This window comes from Bos mutus, chromosome 14, assembly GCF_027580195.1.
Source record: "Bos mutus isolate GX-2022 chromosome 14, NWIPB_WYAK_1.1, whole genome shotgun sequence".
Classification (NCBI taxonomy): Eukaryota; Metazoa; Chordata; class Mammalia; order Artiodactyla; family Bovidae; genus Bos; species Bos mutus.
Genome location: NC_091630.1, coordinates 18260764 through 18277280, shown reverse-complemented (window position 1 = coordinate 18277280; position 16517 = coordinate 18260764). Strand labels below are relative to the sequence as shown.

The following is a 16517-nucleotide window of genomic DNA, read 5'->3' as shown; positions in this document are numbered from 1 at the left end:
TATGAGTCTGAAAAGTTATATTTTAACAGAAGAAATGGTCTTTGCTTCATTGTATTATCTTTTTTTAAAAAACCTTTATATTTTACCAATGCTCCTCACCAAAGCACTGATTTTGAAGAAAATGCAAATAAAATTTAGGTAACTCATTTATACTTAGGTTGATAGAGAAAGCCATCCTTCAAAGTCACCATATTTTTAGAATTTTATTGATGAGTTGCAAAAAAAAAAAAGGGAAAAAGCATATACTGTCATGATTTAGTATTTTCCCCCTTGGTATACTGAGAATTTGGAGAAGGAAATGGCAACCCACTCCAGTATTCTTGCCTGGAGAATCTCAGGGACAGAGGAGCCTGGTGGGCTGCCGTCTATGGGGTCACACAGAGTCGGACACGACTGAAGCAACTTAGCAGCAGCAGCAGCAGCATACTGAGAAATCTTCCCAGGTGGCTCAGATGGTAAAGAATCTTCCCTAGGTTGGGAAGATCCCCTCAAGAAAGGAATGGAAACCCATCCCAGTATTCTTGCCTGGAGATTCCCATGGACAGAGGAGCCTGGAGGGCTACAGTCCATAGGGTGGCAAAGAGTCTGACATGACTGAACGTCTAACACTTTCCCACTTTCCCATTGGTATTCCATTACAGCTTTGTCTCAGAAATTTTGGAGTTCAATTTCTCTGAATGTTTGCAAATTTTTATACTTACAGCTTTTATTTTGATGAATATCATGTTGCTATTGCTTTGGACACAGTTACCAATTCTAAGGACATTTCTGACCTATAAACTTCTTAGTTTAGTAAGAACGTTGTTTTTAACTATGCTGCTATGCTCTAACAAAATTTGTGTTTTTGCCATAGAACAAAGTTTATTTTCTATGGTTGAATGTTTTACATCATTTTACCATACTATTTTAATAGTGATCTTTAAAAACTCTCACTTTGAGTGCATGAATTTAGTCCTCTAAATTTTCTTTGCATTTTGTTTGAAGTCAGTGCTTTAGTAGTTGGCTAAATATAAAGAATAAAAAAGATAACACAATGAAGGAGAGGCCATTTATTTTGTTAAAATATGTCTTATTTGTCAGACTCACGTGTACTGCTTCAGGACAGGGTATGGCTGAGGTGTTTTTTTTTTTTTTTTCACTTGAAAAAAACTGAACCATTATTCAACTTAACAAATGATTTTTCTCTTGAAGCATCTAAGCATACTGTTATTAAAACCAATGTTATTTAAGTGTTTGTAAAAGTTCTCCTGCTAATGGAGTCAACACATTAACAACTTTTGCTTTACTTTGTGTACATGTACAAGAAAACTTGGAATTGAAAATGAGTGAAATTAACTTAAAGGAGCAGTCATTTGATCTAAATCAGAGAGAGACTGAACTTTGGTCCCTGGGCCACTGTTTGTGTAAATAAAGCTTTATTGGCACATAGCCACACTCACTCGTGTGTATTGTCAAGTGGTGATTTTGTGCTAGAGCAGTAGAGGTGGGTACTGGCAACAGTGCTCATATGCCCACAGAATTGAAGATGTTTACTACACGGGTCTGCAGGTAAGTTTGCCAAAAGCTCATATACCTTCTGCAGTTCTACGTGTTAAATTATCTTTTTCAGGTACTTCTTAAGAGAACAAATTTCAGAAATTCCATGGTGGTTCCATGGTTAGGACTTGGCACTTTCACTGCCATGGCCTGGGTTCAACCCCTGGTTGGGGAACTTAGATCCTGCAAGCTGTGTGATGTGTCCAATAAGAAAACAAAACTTATTTTCAAGTAGATAATCCTTTTAGATTTCTGTCCTCTACTTTTCACACAGGCAGTAATATCAGTACTCCCCGCCCACCTCATTTTGAATGGCAGGTGCCAGCTAGCATTTTGAGCAAGTTACTTATTGATCACCAACTTCTTAGAGAAATGGAGGTTAACTTTCAATGAAAAACACTTTCACCTCTTATAGAGCACTGCAGCCAAGAGTGTATTACAGTTTATTACAAATTTTTTGTGTTACCAAAGAGTAAAATAAACAATTAAGAATTTATACCATATAATACAAAAGAAGTTTTGTAGCAAGAGCCATGAAACTACTCTGAATGCTCAGTGGCAGGATTACTCAGCCCCTGTCCCCATCACACAGGTAACATCTACCCACCACCTGTCATTTCTGATGTCTCCCACTGACCCAAAGGGAGGTCCAGCAGCTGAACGCACCTCCTAAGTTGAATGCATGGGCCTCAGTGCAATGAGCTGATCCGACACGTGGCCGGGAGGGACAGGAGCCTGGAATCCTTCCGCCACCTGGTACCAAGAGTCGCCCATCCCTCACGGCGTTTCTCTTTATCAGAGAGCGCTCATGTAGCCCTCAAAAGGGAGATGTAAGTTACCTTGCTTCAGGAAAGGATTGGGAAAGAGTCAGGTTGTCGCTGAGTGGCCTACTTTCTGATTTAACCATGTGGTGAGGTGTCAACTACCTTCTCTGAACACACATCTTCCACCCCGTCAGATAGGACCATGGCGTAGGCTGGAAGAACAAAGTGGAGGTCACTGAACTGATAGCAGGTTACTTGAAGGCAGTCGCCAATGATCACTTTGTCGAAAGGTCCTCAATAGACATTAGCAGGACAGGATGCCAGGACCACAGGTGTGACCTGCAGCTGTTCTCTGTTTTTAAGTAACAATAAAAGCAGAGGGAAAAGCTAAACCTTAAACATCACCAACATTCCATTGGCACTTTGGGGCCGTGAAACTCGACTTAGCAGACTCACTCTTGGCCTCACTTCATTGCCATTTCCAACACCTCTGTCTCTGACAGTGAATACCACCAGCATATAAAGCAGCCTGTAAAAATTTGATCTCAGCTTAGTTGTTTTTCTTTTTAAACACAGCATCTTAAACATTCACTTTTTGTTTATTCTGCTGCTCTAATCTACTGAGATAGAATCATAACTACTCATTCGATGACATCCTACTCTTTTCTTCCTTCATCGTTCACACACTGAATATTTTATTTCCACTATGTCTGAACCCTGTAAAAAGAGCAGGGACATGATGGTCAACGAGGAGGCACACGCCCAGGAACTTGGGCAGCCCTGTCAGCACATGGGGCGTGGTCTTCATCTGCGTCACCTGAAAGAAGAAGGTGCTTTCACTGTGACTCCATTCCGGGTGTTGTGTTAGAATGGCAGTAGCTTCTGACATGAGATTTTTCATCCGCTTCAAGCAGTCTTTTGCTTTCTCCGTCCCCACCCCGCTTTGGAGCAGTTTTTGGAGCTCGCCCGGGAGGTCCAGCATTATGGGTACATGCGGCTGGAACCCTGCACCTGTGACCACCCAGAGCCCGGCTGCCAGGCCCTTCTTTCCGTCGGCAATAATGAGATCAGCTGCTGCATAACCCTGCCTGATAACCAGACCCAGGACGTCATTTTCCAGATGGACAGAGTGAAGTGCTGGCAGGTCACTTTCCTTGTGAGTATCTTGGCACCTTGCCTTTCCCATCATTTAAAGCCTTCATCCACGATTTTAAAAATCCTAGTGTTTTTGGATGACAGTGTTGGTATCAGGGAGACAGGTTTGCCATTTGAATCAGTACCTTGAGTGGACTGGCATCTAAGCCACAGTAAGCATCATAAAATCCCATGGACAGAGAAGCCTGGTGGGCTACAGTCCATGGCGTTGCAAAGAGTCAGACACCACTGAGCACGCACAAAGCATCACCTAGTGGTAAAACCTACCTGTTATCTGGGACAAGTGCCTCACTCTTGCTGTAGAGACACTCCTCTTCTCACCTTCCAACAGCAGACTTCTCTACTGCTCGAAGGGTATCTAAAGTAGTAACAACATGTAGAAATAACAGCTACCATTTACTGAACACTTAATACGTGCTCAGTACCAACAAGATCTCTATGCTTGGAAACTGGATGCTGCCAGCAGAGCTGTTCTTTTTTTTTTTTTAATAAAAAAATTAATTTATTTATTTTAATTGGGGATACTCTACAATATTGTGATGGTTTTTGCCATAGATCAACACTAATCAGCCACGGATATACATGTGTCCCCGCATCCTGAACCCCGCTCCCGCCTCCCTCCCCACCCTATCCCTCTAGGTTGTCCCAGAGCACTAGCTTTGGGTGCCCGGCTTCATGCATCAAGCTTGCACTGGTCACGTATTTTACATATGGTGATATACATGTTTCAATGCTACTCTTTCAGATCATCCCACCCTCGCCTTCTCCCACAGAGTCCAAAATTCTGTTCTTTACACATGTGTCTCTTTTGCTCCCCTGCCTGTAGGATCGTCATTACCGTCTTTCTAAATTCCACATATATGCATTAATATACAGTATTTGTCTTTCTCTTTCTGACTTACTTCACTGTGTATAATAAGCTCTGGTTTCATCATTAGAACTGACTCAAATGTGTTCTTTTTTTTTATAGCTGAGTAATATTTCATTGTGTATATGTAACACAACTTTCTTATCCATTCATCTGCCAATGGACATCTAGGTTGCTTCCATGTCCTAGCTATTGTAAATAGTCCAGCAGAGCTATTCGTAAGGATCTCTGGCATCACACCTGCATTGCCATGTCCTTCCAAGAGAGAGCTTTCTGACCAGACTTACTGAGTGCTTACTTTGTACCAGCTATGCTAGGCAATGACACGTACGCTATTTAATTCTTTTTTTTTTTTCATTAAGAGGAAAACAAAGGTCAATATTTATAAAAAGTAGCATTTCTTACTTAAGTTCTTAAATATAACCCAGTGAGCTAAGAGGCATTATCCCATTTACACAGGAAATGGAGATTAACTAGTAGAGAACAAACCCTACTAAAGCAACCATGACACCCAGCTACTAAATCCATGAAACCCATGGGGATTTTTTAGCTGGCTCAGTATTGTGAAGGTAGAGAGACAGGCCTGTCTGCAGCATTTGATACGTCAATCACGTCTTCCTTTTCACAACTCCCCCTGCTTCCTCCTCTAATTTTGTGGGCTGCCTTCCCTCTGACCACTCCTGAAATGCTGGTGTTTCCTGGGGTTCCATTTCTAGAATCTCTCCTCTACTTATCTCCTGAAGTCATTTTCCCAGATGACTGTCAACAGGTCCAGTATTTCCTACTGCATTCTTGACATCTTCGCCAAGTGATTCAGACACCTCAAGGTCATCCTTTCCCCAAACCGGACTCATCCTTTCCCATATGCCCAACCTAGGGTTCTTCCTCCTGTGTTCCTTATCTTGGTAAATAGGATTTCCACCACCACCCCTAGTTGCCAAATCAGCAATTTTGAAATTACCCCTAACTTTTCTCTTATCTTACATTTTTAACTGCTGATGCAGACAGACCTATCTGTTCTACGACACTGGTGGTGGTGATGGTGTTCAGTTGCTCAGTCGTGTCCGACTCTTTGCAACCCCATGGACTGCAGCACACCAGGCTTCCCTGTCCTTCACCGTCTCCTGGAGTTTGCTCACATTCATGTCCACTGAGTCGATGATGCTATCCAACCATCTCATCCTCTGCCGGCCCCTTCTCCTTTTGCCTTCAATCTTTCCCAGAATCAGGGTCTTCTCCAGTGAGTCAGCTCTTCGCATCATCCTATGGCACTGCTGTCCTTCCAGATTCTCCTTTTCTCTCTGCCCTCATGTCTTGATCTCAACATTTGCTGCCTGGATGAAATCCCACAGCCTCCTAACCCTTCTCACTGCCTCACTCTTACCCTCTTGGGGTCAGAAGAATAAAACACATCATATGATTTCAGTCCCTTTAAACTCTGGGAAGTTGTTTTGTGGCCAACGTTTGGTATATCTTGAAATGTTCGGTGTGCACTCAAGAAGAATGTATACGCTGCCACTGTTGACAATGCGTATGTTGCCCTAACTCTAACCCTATAAATATCAATTCGTCAAGTGGTTAATGACGTTCAAGTCTCCTCTATCCTTACACACTTCTCTCTACTTGTTCTATCAGCTATTGTGAGGAGTGTTAAAATCTTCAAATATAATTGTAGATTTGTCCATTTCTTTAAATTTTGTTAGTTTTTTCCTTCATGTCTTCTACAGATTATTTTATTATTTAGACATTCATTTGTTCCATTGTTTTTTTAGCCACACCTTTTAAATTTATGGTTACTTGAGTCTTTAATATACATCTTTTTAACTTATCACAGTCTACTTTTGAGCATTACATCATTTCACAAGAAGGTTAAACCCTCGCAACAGTCGTGCCTCGGTTTGCCCCGTCCGTCCTTTGTGCTATTTGTCGCCATGCATTATTCCTACATATATTATAAACCTCATGCTGTGTTATAATTATTTCTGCTTTCAACAGTTAATGACTTTTTCATTAAAAGGTCAACTTTTAATTTTGATATAGTTATAGATTCATATGTAGTCGAAAGAAATGGTCCAGAGATTTTGCATACACTTTACCCACTTTTCTTCAATTATTACATCTTTCGAAACTAGAGTACAGTATCACCACCCATGCTGCTGACGTTGATACAACGAAAAGTTGAGACGTTTCCATCATCACAAGGATGCTTCATGTTAGCTTTTTATAGCTGCACCCACTTACTCCCACTCTCATCCCTCTTGAACCCCTGGCAACTCTAACCTGTTTGCCATTTTCATATTGTGTCATTTCAAGAATATTTTATAAAGCTTTTGGAAGTAATGGATTATTTATGACTTGATTGTGGTGATCATTTCGTGGAGACATGCATATGTCCAAACTCTTCAAATTGTGTACATTAAATATGTGCAGTTTTTTTGCACGTCAATTATAACCTCAGTTAGAAAAAACAAACACTCACACACACAAAACAAGGTTATGCACCAGTCAGTTGATGAAGATATTGTGACCTAAACCTATATTTCCCCTTGGACTGTGTATCAGAACTCACTAATGCAGTGTTTATGGTAACTATAGAACATAGCTATAGAACTATAGAACAACAAGAATTGACTGTGTTTAGGAGGTAAACATAAAATAAAAGCAAGGAATTTGTTACCTTAAAAAATAAAAGAATGTTCAGTTCAGGTCAGTCGTTCAGTCGTGTCCGACTCTTTGTGACCCCATGAATCGCAGCACACCAGGCCTCCCTGTCCATCACCAACTCCCGGAGTTCACTCAAACTCACGTCCATCGAGTCAGTGATGCCATCCAGCCATCTCATCCTCTGTCGTCCCCTTCTCCTCCTGCCCCCAATCCCTCCCAGCATCAGAGTCTTTTCCAGTGAGTCAACTCTTCGCATGAGGTGGCCAAAGTACTGGAGTTTCAGCTTTAGCATAATTCCTACCAAAGAAATCCCAGGGCTGATCTCCTTCAGAATGGACTGGTTGGATCTCCACACAGTATGTAGTCTTTGGGAATTTTTTTTACTCAGCATAATTCTTTGGAAATTCATTCAGCTTGGTGTGTATATTTCAGTAGTTTGTGTCTTTTGGCAGCTGAGCAATGTTCCATGGTATAGAACAGCCACAATTTTTTAAAACACTCACCCAAAGAAAGGTATCTGGTTGTTTCCAGTTATTAGCTATTATGAATAAAGCTTCTATAAATATTGATTCATAGATTTTTGTCTGAGCACAAGTTTTCATTTCTCTGGGATAAATGCCTAGGACTGTAGTTGCTGGAAGTTGCGTGTTTAATTTTTTAAGAAACTGCCAAATTGTTTTCAAGGGAGCTGAGCCAATTTATTATACATTCCCACCAGCGATGGATGAGCAAGCCAGTCTCTCCACTTTCTCATCAGCATTTGGTATTGTCATTATTTTTTATTTAGTCATCCTGACAAGTGTGTATTGGTATTCAATTATGATTTTAATTTGCCTTTCCCTCATGGCTAACGATGTTGAACATCTTTTCATGTGCTTATTTACCATCTGGGTATCTTCTTAGGTGATATGTCTTCATAATTTCTTCCATTTTCCAATTGGATTTTTTGTTTACTATTGAGTTTTGAGAGCACTTACATTCTAGATATTAGTCCTTTTTTGGATATGTGGCTTGCTAGTATTTTCTCTCACTTTGTAGTTTTTCGTTCTCTTCACAGGGTCTTTTGCAGAGCAAAAGACTTTAATTGTGATGAAGTTGTTTTTCTTTATTGTGTTTTTGGTGTCAAGTCTAAATTCTTTGCCAAAGTTCCCTTTTTTGCTTATGGAAGTACAATTGCTCCAGGACCATTTATTGCAAAGACTATCTTTCTTCAGTTGAATTGCTGTCATACCTTTGTAAAAAATCAGTTGGGCACATTTGTGTGGGTCTAGTTCTGTTCCATCGATCTTTGTGTAGACACACAGAGGGAGGCATAGATCCCTCTACCAATACCACATCATCATTCCCTTCTTCTGCAACAGCTTTATCAAGATATTATTCACATTCCACACAATATAAAGTGTACAACTCAGTAGCATTCAGTATATTCCGACTTGTGTAACCATCACCACAGTCAATTTTAGAATACCTCAAAAAGAAGCTCCAGACCCTTCATTTGTTACTTCCTTGTCACCAGGCCCAGGAAGCCACTACTTTACCTTCTGCCTCTATAGATTTGCCTGTTCTGAACTTAGCATATTAATGGAATCATACATGGTGCTTGTGAATTTTTTTTTTTTTTTTTTTTGAGAGGGAAACCCAAACAGAGACCAGAGGTCTTGCTAAGTTGAGGAGAAAGAGAGAAAAATCTGTGAAGTGGTGGTTAGAATTTATGGGATAAAAGACTAAAGACAAGGGTTTTACATAGAGCAAGAGCTCCAGAGAGCATCTTTCAAATCTTTTGGCTAAATAATGATTTGTGCGTGTGTGGGCAATGGACAAATCTACATCTGGGAAGTCTGGGGAAAGAACCACTGAAAAGCAGCAGGTTGAACAATTCAAAAAAAACCATACTGGTGTTTTTACTTAATGTTTCCAGGGTTCATTCTTGTTGTAGCATATATCTGTATTTATTCCTTTTTATGGTTAAATAATATTCCATTGTACAGATATATCCACTTGTACATTGATGGTTGTTTCTACCTTTTGACTGTTTTGAATTATGCTACTATGAACATTTGTGCATACGTTTTTTTATGTGGACATAGGTTTTCGTTTCTCTTGGTTATATACTGAGGAGTGGAATTGCTGGTAATTCTACCATAGTGGTTAACTTTTATGGTTAACTTTTTGAGGAAATTCCAGACTGTCATTTACAGTGTCTTCTCCATTTTATATCCCCACCAGCAGCATAAGAGGATTCCAACTTCCCCATATCCTTGCCTATACTTATTATCTAATTTTTTAAAAAAATATGGCCATTCTAATGGATGTAAAGTAGTATCTCATTGTGGTTTTATTTCAGTCTTTTTTTCTCTCTGTACTTAATTTTGGGTGGTTTCTGTTGTCATGATTTCAAGGTCATCAATCTTCTGTAGCATATAATGTGTGTCTTTCCCATTTGTTATAATTTTATTTCTACTATTATACTTTATTTTTCATCTCTAGAAGGCCATTAAGGTCTCTTCTGTATCTTCCATTTCTCTCCTTATCATGCTATTTTTTCTAAATTTTTGGTGTGTGGAGCATATTTAAAATAACTGTTTTTATATTATGGTCTACTAATTCCATCAGCTCTGACATTTCTATTGATTGATTTTTCTCCTATTTGCAGAGTACGCTTATCTCATACTTTGCACACCAGGTAATTTATTGTGGTATGCCAAACACTGTGAATTTCACGTTGTTGAATGTTGGATTTTACTGTATTCCTTTAAAGAAGATTGAATTTTGTTCTGTCACACAATTAAATTACTTGGAATTAGTTTTATTTTTTTAAGACTTGCTTTTAAGCTTTCTTAAGGCAGATCAAGAGAAGTCTGGAGGACTAATTTAGTACTTTACTTAATAGCTGCCGTTCTTAGAACTCTCCATGTCTTGTTTATTATGCTATCTGTACTCAGGTTGATAGAAACTATTTCCAGGCTGGTTTAAGAGCTTTTGGAATTGTTCAACCTGCTGCTTTTCAGTGGTTCTTTCCCCAGACTTCCCAGATGCAAATTTGTGCATCTCCCACGCATGCACAAATCATTATTTAGCCAAGAGATTTGAAACTTTGTCTTTAGTCTTCTATCCCATAAATTCTAACCATGACTTCACAGATTTTTGTCTCTTTCTTACCAACTTAACAAGACCTCTGGACTCTGGGTTTCCCTCCGTGTACTGAATCTTGGAAACTCCTCCAGGCAGTAAACTGGGTAACCACAGGGCTCACCTTATTGTTTTCTGCTTCTCAGCGTTGACAGTTCTGCATTTTCTGCTGTTCTATGTCTGAAAACAGCTGTTTCTCAGTTCAGTTTTTTACATTGATGCTGCCAGACCCATAGATCTAAAATACAAATTTGTGTTATTATTCAGCTTTTAAAATCTTTTAACAAAATGGCCTGTTGCCCTTAAGATGAAGTTCAGACTCCTTCACTTAGCTTGTAAAACCTGTAACAGCCAGGGATCTTTTGGTAGCAAATAGTAGAAACCAACACTTCTGGCTCTAGCCTGGTGGGGGGAGGATTTATTAGAGGGGTGTGAGATAATGCACTGATTTAAAGAAAAGGGTGGGAAAAAAAAAAAAAGACTGAAATAGAGGTTCAGGATAACCAGGAACCAGAGGAGCTCAAGATTTCTAGAAAACAGGGATTCTTTATCAGGACCTGCTCTTTGGATCCTCTGCCCTGGAATCAAATGAGAGATCCAGAGTATTTATCCAGTTGGCTTGAGCTTGGGTCACGTGCCACCCTCCAAGAGAGCAGCATTTCCTGACTGTCCTAGCTTGAGAGCCACAGTGAAAAGTTTTTCCCAAGGGAATTTGAAACTCTAGTACTAGAAGAAAAAGTGATCGATGCTGTAAAGCAAAAATCACAGGTGCTTCCTACCAGGCTTCCAGGCTCTGGCCCTGCCCTTCCTCTCTCAGCGCCCCGTCCGTCACGGCAAATGATTCAGCCACACTCCAGAGTGCCCAGCTCCCCCGTGCCTCAGTGCATCTGTGCTTATTTTGTCTTCTACTGGGAAACACTTGTTATCACCACACCCACCCCTCAAAAAACACACAACAAACTTGGATAATTTTTCCTGCTGCTCAGATAACACTCTCCCTCCACTCCCACCCCACCAGAACTTCCTTTACCTCCTAGTCTGGATTAGATGTCCATCCTGTTCACTTCCATAACCTGTGTTTGCTTCCCTTATAATACTTATATCAAACTATGATGATTTATTGTACATTCATGGCTCCCCAAAAGACTGATAGCATCTTGGGAATAGGGATATTCTCACTTGTTTTGATATTTTGTGCAGCACATAATAGCCATTTAAATTCCTGCTGAATGTCAAGTAATATCTTTTCCTTTGTAGGGGACTCTGCTGGATACGGATGGGCCACAGCAAACTCTCAACCAGAACTTAGAGCTCAGATTTCAGTATTGCGAGGACAGTCACTGGCGGTGGTTTGTTATTTACACCAAACAGGTAAGTTCTCAGGGCAGAGCAGGAAAACCTTCAGTGCTAAATGCTCTCTTGCATGCTGGGGTGGACAAAGCACCTTGCCCTAACCCGAGTGGAGCAGAGTATTAGAGTATGCCGCACATGCACTTTTAGGCCTGTAATACCATTTATTTGTTTTGGTTTTATTTTATGGTTGTTCAGTGGCTAAGTCAGGTCCTACTCTTTGTGGCCCCATAGACTGCAGCACGCCAGTCTTCCCTGTACTTCACTATCTCCCAGAGTTTGCTCAAACTTGTGTCCATTGAGTTGGTGATGCTATCTAACCAACTCATCCTCTACTGCCCTCTTCTCCTTTTGCCTTCAGTCTTTCCCAGCATCGGGGTATTTTCCAGTGAGCCAGCTCTCAGACTTGTTTTGTTTTACTCGTCACCAAAGCTTTCATATAAATTAGAAACAAATTTATTTACCAAGTATCAGAAGACTCAACTATCAGTGACTTAGACCATGGATTAGTTAACTTCTCAAGGAATCAACGGTGGTAAACATTTTAGGTTTTTAGGCTCATATGGTCTCTGTTGCAACTACTTAACTCTATTTCTGTAGCGCAAAAGAAGCCACAGACAATATATAAACAAATGGGTATAGCTGTGTTCCAATAAAACTTTATTTATAAACACAAGTGGATGGGGCAAGATTTGTTTGCCAACCCCTGGCTTATACAATACAAATTTTTTATCATCTCACTTAGTAAGAATACTAGAGGGAGATGTTGGCATCCCTATAATTCTTTTGGCCTTTTTCAAGTAGATAAAAGCAAAAGTCATACCCCAGAATCACCCCCCCACACACACCCAAGTAGACTTTCCATTTTGTCTTACTGGCCAGAACTGGGTCACACGAGCACTCCTAGCTTCAAGGGAGTCTGGCTTCAAGGGAATCTGGGAATCAAGCATTTATCATAGAGGAATAGGATTCATAATCAACTTAGGATAAGCATGAGTCATTGCCTAGAGCTGGGTACTTTGTCATTCCCAAATCAGGGTTCTGTTACTAGGGAAGGAGGGACACTGGCTTTTGGGTAGCAATAGTTAAATCTGAAGTAAATGTGAACTACTTTAAATAAAAAACCCATTAAAAATCTAATTTTCAATATGCCAAATCCAGTTGGAAATTCTTTTTACTTAGCTAACTTAAACTATTTCAATTTGGAGTCAAAACTGCAAGTGTCCTAAAACAAAACCAAAATAGCAAAGTAATCTTTGCATCAACATTATAGTCAACTTGAGTACTTGATGTGCGTGCTCAGGCTCACTTGCTCAGACTCCTCTGTCCATGGGATTTTCCAGGTAAAAATACTGGAGCAGGTTGCCATGCCCTCCTCCAGGGGATCTTCCTGACCCAGGGATTGAACCCACGTCTCCTGCAATGGCAGGTGAATTCTTTACCACTGGCCTGGTGATCACAGTCAGTTCTGTGTTCCATGCAGCATTCCAGTTTTAGGCAACCGAAGCTCAGTTTTAACTCTCCACTAGTACAGTTCTGATCAAGAGATAATAGATATCCATGTCCTCCGAAAAACAAAGTACTAAATCAAAATCCCAGGTTAAAGAAATGGCCCCCCAGGTTCACTTTAAATATAAAACATCCTTAGGGAAGTGGTAGGATGGTTTGCTGAGGCAAAATCTGCAGTCACGTGGAAACATACAGAGAGATTTTGGCAGCAACACCACCCCCTTCCCTCCGAATGCTAAGTGCGGTAGTTAAATTTTATTATGGTCTTTTAATCTAGTCTGTATGAATGAGTTTAAGCCACTAAGGAGAGGTGCAATAAACATCCTTTGAAAAGAGTCCTAGTAAGGTCTTATTTCCTTTGAAGTATGGATTTATTGATGTGCACCCAAGGGCTACTTCTGCAAAAGGCAGAAATGAGGTTTGTGTGCCTCGCAAATATGGAAAGAGGGCTTGGCCCGACTCTTTCCTGGGCCCTTTAAATGGAAGCTTCAGTTCAGTTCAGTTCAGTCGCTCAGTCGTGTCTGACTCTTTGCAACCCCATGAATCACAGCACGCCAGGCCTCCCTGTCCATCACCAACTCCGGGAGTTCACCCAGACTCACGTCCATCGAGTCAGTGATGCCATCCAGCCATCTCATCCTCTGTCGTCCCCTTCCCTCCTGCCCCCAATCCCTCCCAGCATCAGAGTCTTTTCCAATGAGTCAACTCTTCGCATGAGGTGGCCAAAGTACTGGAGTTTCAGCTTTAGCATCATTCCTTCCAAAGAAATCCCAGGGCTGATCTCCTTCAGAATGGTCTTCATATATAATAGTAAGATTTATTGATTTACTTGTATTTTATTTTTTGGCGGTGGTGAGTCTCTGTTGCTGCCCTTGGGCTTTCTCTTGTTGCAGGAAGCAGGGGCTGCTCTTCATTGCGGTGCTCTGGCTTCTCACTGTGGCAGCTTCTCTTGTTGCTGAGCACAGACTCTAGGCACCTGGGCTTCAGTACATTGTATAGGCGTATGGAATCGGTCTACACCTTGTGGGACACTATTAAACACCCCTCCTAGCTGCATCGGCTCAGGGTTTGCTGTCATTTACCTGTTTCGTACCCTGATGTTTCATGGGTAACATATATGCACAGATAAACAGGGTTCATTCTTAGCTAAAGCAGGAAGGCAAGCTTTGTGTCTGTGTATAAACCCCACATCCGTGACTCTTTTCCTTATCGGTGGCAGCCCTTTCTTTCCCCTCTTTTCTCTCCACTTAAATAAAATGCAACCCATCTCTGTAAAACTTTGAAACGCCCTCTCTATGTAGCCCCTTCGCCCTCTAGTTCCACTTTCTATGTCCTGTCCTCCAAAAGCTCTCTGCATTGGCTGCCATAACCCGAGCTTTCCCTCCCTTCCCTCTCCTCCTCTCTGTCATCCCCTCACCCCCAAGTTCAGGGACCATCCTCGAGCACAATTTATACTAAAGTTCTCTAGCCTCAAGCTTTGAGCTTCTGTTGTCTGAAACCTCAGTGGGGCTGAATGAGAAATGAACAGTCCAAGAGTTGAGAGCAGAAAAAAGGGGGGGAATAAAAGAATCTGTAGGAAAGGAGCAAAAGGGAAAATCACAAGGGAACCTTAAGTTTGGCACATGGGGTACCCTAGAGAAAGGAAAGCCCCAGCTTTTGTGCAGCAAGATGTGTATGACATGTGTCTTGCCACTAGCAGTGATGAGCCGTCGATAAGCCACAGGTGGTGTTAGGGGCAGTGGTCAGTCTTGACAGTGAATAACTAAAAATACCAGGGAAATTAAAAAAGGAAGAAAAATGACTAATTTTATCTTCAGTTCAGCAAGAGCCATAAGGTGCTAATATAGCCTTTCAAACAGGTTAATATGTATGCCTACTTATAGGTCTCTCAATCATTATATATACAGTTAAATAGAAGATTGACCATCAACATTTGATTTGATTGTGAGTAGAAGTGATTTTTATTATTTGTTGCTCATAAAACATGAGCTGTTTACAAAGTAATGGAAAAAAATGGGATGTAAGGGGACAGTTTTGAGAAAGATTAGTAATGAGATCCTGGTCATTTTTAATCTATCTTTAAAAAAATTTACTGCAAGTATATCCCTGTAATTGAGAAACTTTATGGTTACTTGCTGGTTACATCTTATGAAATTAATGAAAGTCAAAGAACTCTAAATTCTTAAAAGCATACTTTTGGAAGACAGGGCACAAAACCTGCTTCTCAGTATGAAGAGGGAAGGAAGAGAATGAAGTCTTTAACTGAGAGAGTTCTTTATTTCTGGGTTTCTTAGGCTTTTTTGCTGAGTAGCTGCTTGAAAAAGATGATCTCAGAAAAGATGGTAAAGCAAGCTGCAGAGAATCCAGAAATGGTAAGTGCTCTTGTCTGTGTCTGTGTTTCAGTTTGTTTCCACCATCAGCTGGCACTAAACTACACTCATGAATTTCCCCGGACACAGTGAGTCTGGTCTTCCAGTTCAGCTCAGTTCAGTCGCTCACTCATGTCTGACTCTTTGTGACCCCATGGGCTGCAGCACACCAGGCTTCCCTGTCCATCACCAACTCCCAGAGCTTGCTCAATCTCATGTCCATCAAATCAGTGATGCCAGCCAACCATCTCATCCTCTGTCGTCCCCTTCTCCTCCCACCTTCAATCTTTCCCAGCATCAGGGTCTTTCAAATCCAGGGATGAACCCAACTGCCCAGAAGTGAGCTTCTCAGCTCCCTGGGAGCTCAATCTTCAGAATTCAAGCCAATTTCCCAGGGAGAAGTCAGTTGTCCTTGGGTTGCTAAGAACTTGCTAAACCTCAACTCTGTATCCTTGTATTTCTGCCTTCTCCCAAATGGAAGATTTCAGATTTATCATAAAAGCAACAACATGGACAGAATCAGCACAGCAGGTAAGAGCTTAAATAAGCTCTGAAGTTTTGTCTCTAGATAGAACTCACAGCCTCTTGATACCTCCACTGTACCAAATTAAAATGCCTTTAGCAGTTGGGAGAAGCCATCAAGTAAAAAAAGCTCTCAAGGCTATACTTTTTTCTCAGTGTAAAATTTATTTTTCTTGTCTCCATCTTCAATAAAGGCCTAGTTGCTCACTGTAAGTGTTGGTGCTGGGGCTGTAAAGAGTCCCTGAGATTCTAAACTTTCTACTTGCCTTGTCACCATCAGGATACAAGCTTGTCCCCATCAGGATACAAGCTTGTCCCAAGTAAGACAGTACACTTTGATTTTTTAGAATGACATTTATAAACATAATTCTCTTGTAGGATAACACACTGGGCTTTAAAAATACAACAGAAAATATTTGAAAACTTTTCCTAAGGTTTTAGTGTATTATAAGAGGGCGGATTATACCTTTAGTTTAACACTTATCTTTACTTGACTTTGCAGCTTTTTTCCTCAGAAAAATGTTACATTTTATATTTACTTTTCTTTCTTCTAGAACTCAAAATATTTTCCCAGGGAAGATAAAAATCACTGCCCCTTGGTGTTTGAACACTTCAAAATGTACTAGAGAATAGCAAATCACACCAATAAAA

At 40.7% G+C, this 16517-nt stretch overlaps 1 protein-coding gene across 5 annotated transcripts in view; it reads left to right on the top strand.

Moving 5' to 3' along the window:
- Positions 1-16517, top strand: part of SNX31 (sorting nexin 31) — an 81786-nt gene that overhangs the window by 56591 nt on the left and 8678 nt on the right. For all 5 annotated transcript variants that reach the window (XM_070383054.1, XM_070383053.1, XM_070383051.1 and 2 more), the window contains 3 exons: positions 3253-3456; positions 11374-11487; positions 15270-15347. In XM_070383054.1, coding sequence (XP_070239155.1) covers positions 3253-3456; positions 11374-11487; positions 15270-15347 — 396 coding nt within the window. The remainder of the gene's footprint in view (positions 1-3252; positions 3457-11373; positions 11488-15269; positions 15348-16517) is intronic.